The sequence below is a fragment of the Sander vitreus genome, chromosome 12, assembly GCF_031162955.1.
Source record: "Sander vitreus isolate 19-12246 chromosome 12, sanVit1, whole genome shotgun sequence".
NCBI lineage: Eukaryota > Metazoa > Chordata > Actinopteri > Perciformes > Percidae > Sander > Sander vitreus.
In genome coordinates, this window is record NC_135866.1 from 26,008,804 (window position 1) to 26,017,962 (window position 9,159).

Here is a 9,159-nt window from a genome sequence, read left to right on the forward strand (position 1 = left end):
AGACTCGCAGCGTCCCTCTGAGCCGTCACACAGCAGTGAGCACCTTCCGTAGTCTCCCGCTCATTTCTTTGTCCCTCATTTTGAAACCATTTTAACGTGAGTTACTCTTTTCTTCCAGATGAAGGCAGCAGTAGCGCCACATCAGAGTCCGAGCCCCCCAGAGACCCTGTACACTTCCCCCCAACCTCCTCCCCCTCTGCACCCTCCCCCTCCTCCTCCTCCATTACACCCCGCCTGCCCCACCCACGTAGGCCCCCACACCCCCTCCCACCACGGCTCTACATTCAACCTCCAGCTCCGGAGCTGGGACCCCCACACACACAGGTACACACACAGTTACACTCACTGGCCCAATCCCAAAGTCCGGACTCACAGTCTCACGGACTTTTTTGCTCGTTCTCGCAAAATTCGTAAGGGCTTAGGGTTGTCCCAATGTCGAATTGCAAAGGGCGTGAGGGTTTGAGTACACACTTACGGAGCCCTTTCCGTGAGTCTGCATCGATGCAGACTTCACCAAAGGGAATTACCCACAGCTCAAAGCGTTGTGACGTTTACCGCGGAGACCATAGGGAAATCCGGAAATTACAAAGGTAAACAGCACGACACACGACCAGGGAACACAGACCAACCTGTTGTCCAGCTTGTAAAACAAGAGCTTGAAAAAATTTGGAATCGGGCAGCCGTCTCCTGTGCCTTGGCCGTGTGGAAAGCAACACACTTAAAATGAAAATTCCCAAACCAGCAAGTGTCAGCAACATCTTTGTTATTAAACGTCACCAAGGTAACGTGATCTCGTGAAGTGCTGTCCCAATCCCATTTATACCTATCTGAGCCCATGTGGCCTCACACACTCACTCACTCACTTAGCACCAGAGATCAATTAAGTCTGAGTCTTTAGTCCTTAGTCCTCAGGGCTGACTTTGGGATTGGGCGTCTCTCTCTCACTCTCTCACTCACTCTCTCTCTATCTCTCATTTACTCACTCACTCTCTCGCTATCTCTCATTTACTCACTCACTCTCTCTCTCTCATTTACTCACTCACTCTCTCACTCATTTACTCACTCACTCACTCGAGTTTAGATTCTCTGCCCGAGGCCGTGGCTCGGGCCGTTATTTTCCGCCACTATCCTCGGGCCAGGCCCTTGATCAAGCAATTTTTTTTATTTTATTTTATCCATTTTTACCTCCATTAATTACCTTATTAGCCTAATTGGGTGGGGGAAAAGCTATGCCATAATCAGAAATATTATAAATATATATATTTCATATATAGGCTATATAAAAGTAACAAATGTGTACAAAAGTTAGGCTGCAGTTACAAAATGCAACACATGTCATGCGTGGAGTCTCCTCCTCTCGCACGCATCACACCGGGCCTGCTGTGTGCTGTTTTGTGTATCTTTAGTGCAACATGGAGCTTGAAGATGTAAAGAAAAACAGGAGAATTAACTTTGAGGTAAACTGGGCTACATCATGTCTCCCCCATCTGCAGCACTGTTGTCGGCCAGTGCGTCAGCATGCACACCGTGGCGAAGGACAGTGATCGAGACAAGAAAGTCTCCTATAGGGTTCCAGGGCTTTGATTATGTTGCTGCCTTGATCTGTTACCCTCACTAGTCGGCTGAGGGAGCAGCTATAGGGTCGAGTTTAGGTTAGAGTTTTTTTTTACGTTTCTTCATTCGGATCCATTCCAGTCTGAATAAACTAACAGCAGTTTACATGCTACGTCCTTGTTGCATTATTCATTAAGATAATTCTAAACAGATTTCTGTAATTCAAACAACTCGGGATTGTAGTTGAGAACGTCAGTTATAACGACCCACGTATTAAAAAAAAATGTAGGTTTAAATCGGGCTCGGGCTCATAATTACAGTTTGGGCCCAATCTAAGCTCTATCACTCACTCACTCACTGACTCAGCTTGATCAACTTAAACAAACAAATCACATTTCTTTGCGTTAAAATTTGCTAAATTTGCAACATACAAACAGGGTTTTGTCGAAAACTTCAAATAGACTATTATCTTGCTCATCAGGAACAAGTTGTTTGAGACAAAGTGCTTTTAACTTTGACATTTTAGCCATTTAGATGTTTTTTTTTTTTTTACAGGTTCAAAAAGAGTTTAGTCAAGATCACTGCCTTGAAAATGTCCTGGAAGGTAATTTCTTAAAGAATACTCTGACAGTGATGACCTGTGTTTTGTTAATCAGAGACAGTCCTCTCAGCTGCGCAGACCATCAGTAGGACGCGGACCTCAACTGACCCCCGGAATAGGCAGTATGGTAAGAGATGGAGTGTGTGTGCAAGTGTGTTGAGGAGTAGGATTACATTTACTTTATATGTTGGAGTCAATGGTGTCAAAACATTTCCTATAGGGGTGTAAGAAAATATCGATACACTTGAGTATCATGATATTATGTTTTGTGATACTGTATCCATTCCTCCACCCTATGGAATTTGAATCGCCGGTGGTCCCTCTGAGACCCGCGGGACCACCTGGTCTTTAAGAGGCTGCAGCAGGCTCTGTTTTAAAGCCAGAGTGGAGGTACTGGTATCATGAAACTGATTTGGTATGAAACGTGATAACCTAAAGCATCCATTGGTACCAACCATCAGGGGTGTGCAAAAAATCGATTCACATTGGTATCACGATTCAAGCTCTACCAATTCAAAATCGATTCATAGAATTTTTGTTTTTTAATTGCATGTTTACTGCAATCACATGGGAAAAGTAACTGCATTTACATACCGTGAATCTTTTTTTTTATCGAGAATCAATATCGAATCTTGAGCTAAAAATCAAAATGGAATCGTGACATTTTCTGAATCGTGCACCCCTACCAACCGTGGCATGCTAGCTTGTCTGGAAGGTGGCTAAATAACGCTCCAAAGTTAGGCTACATTTTGGCGAGGAACTGGCTTGGCCATTTATAAAAGGGTCCCTTGACCTCTTACCTCCCAAGATATCTAAATAAAAATGGGTTTTATGGGTACCCACAAGTCTTCCCCTTTTATGCTAATCCCATGCAGTTTTTCTCGTGTATAAATGTTATTTTTCACCTATTCTAAAATTGTGTGTGTGTTCATGTGTGATGTTAGTCCCCATAGTAGCCATTTCATTGTAGTGAGACAATTTGACCTGCAATATATTAAAATGTAACCCCTTTGTCACGTATCTTATTGCCAATACACAGCCCTAATATCCAATATGTATTATTGGTCTTAAAAGGGTCATGCTGTGTGTAAAGTAAAGTAGGTCTGCAGTGAGTGTGTTTGTGTGTTGCAGCAACATTTCTTCGATGATGACGACCGAATGGTTCCCAGTACTCCCACTCTGGTAGTCCCACACCGCACTGATGGCTTTGCTGAAGCTATACAGTAAGATCTACACACAAAGACTGCAGTGTCAAATACACATATATCTGTAATATGAATCGGTCATTTAGTTTCTACAATTTCAGTGAATTAAGAGGTTTGAATGTTAGACAATATCAGGGGGATTTTCCAAAGATTTAGTCGAGTCAGTCACAGTCAGGTGCTGATGTAAGGGGGGAAAAAAAACTCTGTTCTGCACTGCATGTCAGACATCAGGTTATCTCATGAGGGAAACTGTGTGTTTCCCACTGCAAGACAACACTGTACATCATATTTTACAGTAAGAAGTCTTCAGAAAATTGCCCTGGTGATAGAAAAAAAAGAGTCTTGATTTAACCTTCTAGAAGTAGTTTTTGTAATGTATTACCCAGTTTTGTATGTTTTTAATCATATTTGTTAGATGTTAAAATAAACCCTCCCAGATTTTGTTCAAAACTGATAAATTGTGAGCCCTAGATGTTCATCAGTTTAGATGATGATTAGAAAAGAAACTTAAACTCTATAAAACCAACTCTAACAAAAAAATGTAAGCTTAGTTATGTGGAGTGTTTGGATGATCTTGGAAGAAAGCTCGATCCTAACCTCAGTGGGAACTGTGACTCTCACATGTGTGTCGTTCATCTCCTCAGTTCTCCTCAGGTAGCAGGTCTGTCCACCAGGTTCAGGTTTGGACCTCCAGAAGACCTGCTGCCTCAGACATCAGCCTCACACTCTGACCTGGGACAGCTTGCCTCTCAAGGAGGTACTACACACATACACCGTTACACCTGGACTGATCTCAAATGTGTTACGTTACGTGTTCATTCATTTTTTTTAAACACTTAATCCTGTCTGCCTTTACTACTGCCGTGTGTGTAGGTCTGGGGATGTACGAGTCTCCTCTGTTCCTGGCTGCTCATGATGAAGACGGAGGAGGGAGGAGTGTCCCCACCACGCCTTTACAAGTGGCTGCACCAGGTGAGACACACTCTGTACATTATGAAAGTTCAACCAAGCGGCAACCTCCTCGGGGCATGTGGGTGCCGTCACAGTAGGCGAGCATAGACTGTAGGCTTCTTCTGTAGGCCCTTCTCAGCTCAATCCATGCTCCCCTCTTTGCCAAATTTTGAATTAGCCGGGCGTTAGGCAACCCCAGGCACTGAAAACGAAGCTCCAAGAGAGGTCTGAGCCGCCCACTTTGAGCTTCGTTTTGGCTCCTATATAGATACCTATATGTTTTATACAGTCTATGAATTCGACATGTATCACTGTTCACTATAAATGCTACATCATGGCTCTCTGTCTCTATTAGTGACGGTCTTCACAGAGTCTCTGCCCTCAGACAGTGGTGACAACATGGCATCCCAGTCGGTTCCCATGGTAACCACCTCCACCGGCATGGCCTCTGCTGCAGATGATGGAGATGAAGTCTTCATGGAGCAGGAAGGAGAGGGGTAAGCAACTTTCAATAAGTCAAAGGGATTAAAACTTCAGATAGCCAAGTGGTCCTGCTGAAGCAATACTATTAGAGAAGCAGAGATGTGACAAAGAGGTTTGAGTTCACTGATTGGAAGATTGTAGGTTGTGAAAGTAAATTTCTAATACAAGGTTTAGTTTAGGTTTAGTACCTTTTTTAATTGTAATCGGAATGTGCCAGACAATTATGGTAACTTTTTTTATGATGGAGTATTTGTGTTTGAGTACGTTATTTGTTTCCCAGTCCTGGTATTGAATCCTCTTTGGATAGCCAGACAGACATGGAGTCAACAGGACAGCAGAGTGATGATGCATCACTGCCATCTACCAGCCAAGACCCTGGTAAAGTATTCCGTCTATGAACATAATTAAAAGCCAAATAGCATGATTTTTATTATGAACCCTAACCAACGTTTCCTGGCATGTAAACAAAACTTGTTGGGCCATGTTGCCTTTTTCACATGCTAACATGTTAGCTTCCACGTCAACACAACCTCTCACTTGTTTTAGTTGTCCCCACACCCCCTCCCACCACAGGCCATATCAATGATATAGGCCTGCAGAAGTTCTTATCCCACAAATGAATTGTAATGACTATGACAAGTTGTTGCAATAACACTGTTTTTAGGATTTAGGACAACTCCATCAAATTCTATATATCCAATATTGATTTCATCTATAGGTAAAAACGTTGAAACCACAGTAAGTTGTACAGAGAGGGATGCCTATCCTATTATAGCAAATATTTTCATATGGAGAAAGAAGTTTCAGCAGCTCTCTGATATGCTCAAACAATCCTGCTGAATTCCTCGGCGTAGAACTACCGCCTGTCATATTTGTGTTCAGCTGAATCTCTGTCCTCTGTGATATGAATCAGAATACTTTATTGATCCCTTCAGGGAAATTGTTAAGTTGCAGTTGCTCACAGTCAAACTTAAGGCAAAAATAAGAGTAAGGAGAAAAAAAACTAGTCAAGTGTATAAAATAACATAGCTTTTAATGTCTTGCACTTTAGCTAAGTAAAGTAAGATTAGGTTAAAAAGAGTGTTTCTATACAACGGATTGTACAAATGTTATGACCTTTGTGAGTAGTTTGCTGTGTTCTTATGTATAGCGTGACCTGATGTGATGAGCTTGTGCTCTGTCATTGAAAGTCTAATATGCGGCTCATCGTATTCATAGACACCAGCAGTGGTACTCAGCGGCGCACAGTGAGCAGTCTGATCAGCAGCCTGTCAGGCAGAGGAACCAGAGGAGGGAGAGTCGAGGCCAGGACGTTACTCACCCGCAGAGGTAAGAAACTAAAACCGTCCTGGAGGACTGGACTTTCAGTGTGTCAGTAAAGATCTTTCAGGGCTCTTAAGACCCGCTTGATGATCACTAATCTTGTACATTTACAGAATAAACTCCAGTCACTCAAAAGGGTAATGATGAAGCTGTTTATTGAAGTGCAATAAGCAGAGAGCAGCATTACATGGGAACACAAATGATGGGGATAATATCATGAACAGTGATCACGTGGGTCATTAATTCTAAACTGCTTTCTCCTCACATTTGTTTTCAGGTACTTTCTCTCGTGGAAGGGGAGGAGCCATGGGCAGAGGGGGCATCGCGTAATGAAGATGTCACTAGTAGTAACTCAGTCATTTCATCGAATAAGGAAATGGAAAGACAATGCTTATTTCCAGGATTATTTTAAGACATTCAGTATTCTCAAATCGTCTGTCCAGTCAAAATTCCATTAATCACACTAGAACACAAGAGATATGACAGCTCTGTATGTGTGGGATCCTTTCTCACAGATTTATACGGTCGTATTGTTTGTGAAATCCAGAGTTTTTAGTTTTGTGTTCACATGTATTCATTAGAGCATTGCCATTTTGTTAGTTTCTTTATTTTGCTTTGTCTTTGGACTGTTAATGCGCTTCTGATAATAAAGTTGAATAATAAGTAGCAGCGATATGTGTTTTTTTTTATATTGAGTGTGGTATTCCACTGAGAGTGGACTGAGAGGACATTGCCAATCAGCGATGACTTATCACATTTAAGATGGCTGCCATAGAGATTGCATTCTCTGGTTTTAGCTTCTTAAGTGTGAGGGGTTAGCAGCTTTTCTTTGTTTTATATTCTTATATTTTAGGTTTTAGAATGTGGGAGATTTGGCTATTTTATTGACTAAAACGTATATTTTACAGAGATGAATTGTTTGACTGAGTAATCACTAATGAAGATAATCAATAATTATATCCCTAAACATAATCAATGACACTTTTTATATGTGGACAAAACAACGGCTCATTTTTGAGAATTCTTAAATAATTAAATTCTACCCATCATACAACCATGGGAAATGAAACCAAAAGGTTTTTACTGCAGTAGAAGTTCTCTCTTAATGTGTCTTTAGCAGTTGGAAGGTTTGAGGTTTTATAGATGGGTGGGGCTGTCAGAATTTGTGATCGGAAAATCGGGACATAGTACATTGTTACTTTTTGTTCAGTAGATATGTTTACTTAGTAGAACCTGTGCTGATACAGAAAATACCAGAACGGGGCTTCTGTCTGCTTGTCAGGATGTTCCTAGGTACAGCGCAGCCAAACTGTGATGGAGTTGGCTGGGAGGGGAGGGTTAGCATTTTGAGCGGCCATGTTGGCAGAGGTGGTTGCCACAGCGGCAGGGCTTAGGATGGGCAGGGGTGCAAGGGCTGCATATGGGTCAGGTTTGGCCAGCACTGGCAGGTCACGTGAAATCTGGACCCTGAAGAAGAGCGCTGCAGAGAAGACAGAAGAGTGTAACGGCTCAGACACATATAACCAGAGTAATCAAGCCACATACACAAGTCAGCATCTTCCAAAGTGGGAAAGCCTCCGAAACAAGAGAAATTCAACATGGTAAACTACACTATACTTTTATCGCAGTCAATGACTCAGAGAGTTATACCAACAGCCTCCAATCACATTGCTTTCTAACAAGAATAAACAGAATGCACATAGGATGGTTCTTACGTCCAGAGAAGACGTAGTGCTCGTATGGGTTGCTCCTCTGAGGGCTGGGCATGGACAGAGCAGAGGTGACTGGGGTGGAGAATCCCTTCAGAGACACTTTGATGTTGATCTCTCCACCTAGAAGAACTTAATGGATGTGAGAAGTAAAAACAACAGCATTTAAAGTACATTTAAGTGCATGCTCGCTTTGATAGAATTTGATTCATATAATATAACCCAATATATGGTTTTATGCAATGATTTCAATACATATTTCAAAATAACTGTTTAGTTAATTATGGTAATACTCCATATAAGTGGTTGGTTAGTGGTGAGGACCTCGCTGCTACGGCGGTGGGTTTTTTGTGTGACAAATCCATGTCCCTATGCTGCAACTTTAGTTGGAATTTCCTTTTAACCAATTCCCTGGGCTTTTGAAGGAACAGTCCAACATTTTGGGGATAATATTTTGTTAGGGTACTGACCAGCCTTGTGAGCGAGACGTTTTGGTTTCTTTCTGCAGGACGGAGTGCTGCTTCGTGGGAAGGTGTACCTCTGCATGATGTCTCCTAAAGGACAAAACATGGAAAGCGACCTCTGATCATGTCTATAAAGTCAAGTAGCATTAAAAACTGTATGTCCATGTACCTGCAAGCTTGTTTTGTTCATTAATATCTCTAGAGAGAGACGACAGAGCTCACATAGAACACATACTGGGAGCTGACCAATACAACAAACAGCCACACTAACCCTCATGGGATTCAGCAACTTGTACTAAAATAGGTAATAAAAAAAACTTGTACCTGGTGAAGTGTGCTTTAGGCAAGACAGTGAATCCCTCCCAGCTCTAGATTGGGCCTCTGTTTATCAGTTAATATGTGTCTCTGAATTCCTCACCATTCTTAAAGAAGTATACAGTCTCCGGTCTGTCCCTGGTGGCTGGTACTGCCAGTGCAGCACTGATGCTTCCTGTCAGACCGGGAAACTCAGAGGCCAGAGGTTTGGGGTAGCCCGGCTCCATCACCATGTTACTATCTAGACGCCAGTACTGGTCTCCCTAGCGCGGCGGATGAAAAGGGCAGATGGTGACAAAGAGGATAACTACTCACTGACTTTCTGAAGTGATCTTGTATTGCGAAGACATAGTGATTTCCTTTTGTTGAGTTCATATTGCCACACTGCTGTAACACATCTTAGCATAAAAACATACCTTATTCTATATACTCAAACATAGATAGACTTCTTTTGATGGAAACCATAGAGTTCAATGATCAGTGATAGAAAATGATGTCCAATAGATTTCACTGATGGTGGTGCTATAACAAGTGTAAGTTTAAAGCAACAGTAG

At 42.2% G+C, this 9,159-nt stretch overlaps 2 protein-coding genes across 2 annotated transcripts in view; one reads left to right on the forward strand and one right to left on the reverse strand.

Annotated features, from left to right (window-relative positions):
- LOC144527038 (nucleoprotein TPR-like) overlaps nt 1-6,788 on the forward strand; it is a 32,265-nt gene extending 25,477 nt beyond the window's left edge. Inside the window, exons 46-55 of the mRNA XM_078264864.1 lie at nt 1-35; nt 119-324; nt 2,211-2,282; nt 3,287-3,378; nt 4,005-4,117; nt 4,234-4,332; nt 4,667-4,808; nt 5,075-5,172; nt 6,013-6,123; nt 6,395-6,788. The exon at nt 1-35 is cut by the window's left edge and continues 167 nt beyond it. Coding sequence (XP_078120990.1) covers nt 1-35; nt 119-324; nt 2,211-2,282; nt 3,287-3,378; nt 4,005-4,117; nt 4,234-4,332; nt 4,667-4,808; nt 5,075-5,172; nt 6,013-6,123; nt 6,395-6,447 — 1,021 coding nt within the window. The 3' untranslated portion in view covers nt 6,448-6,788. The remainder of the gene's footprint in view (nt 36-118; nt 325-2,210; nt 2,283-3,286; nt 3,379-4,004; nt 4,118-4,233; nt 4,333-4,666; nt 4,809-5,074; nt 5,173-6,012; nt 6,124-6,394) is intronic.
- A 6-nt stretch (nt 6,789-6,794) lies between these two features.
- On the reverse strand, nt 6,795-8,838 carry LOC144526120 (proteoglycan 4-like). The gene is made up of 4 exons (XM_078263336.1): nt 8,709-8,838; nt 8,297-8,380; nt 7,833-7,949; nt 6,795-7,597 (listed from the first exon to the last, which is right to left on the reverse strand). The coding sequence occupies exons 1-4, from the start codon at nt 8,836-8,838 to the stop codon at nt 7,407-7,409; spliced, it is 522 nt and encodes a 173-aa protein (XP_078119462.1). The 3' UTR covers nt 6,795-7,406.
- Nucleotides 8,839-9,159: the final 321 nt, after the last annotated feature.

Coding starts and splice junctions, on each gene's coding strand:
- LOC144526120 (XM_078263336.1), bottom strand. CDS start 8,838: ATGGTGATGGAGCCGGGCTACCCCAAACCTCTGGCCTCTGAGTTTCCC. Junction 8,381..8,708: donor TGTATACTTCTTTAAGAATG/GTGAGGAATTCA, acceptor TTTGTCCTTTAG/GAGACATCATGCAGAGGTAC. Junction 7,598..7,832: donor GCACTACGTCTTCTCTGGAC/GTAAGAACCATC, acceptor TCTTCTCTGCAG/CGCTCTTCTTCAGGGTCCAG.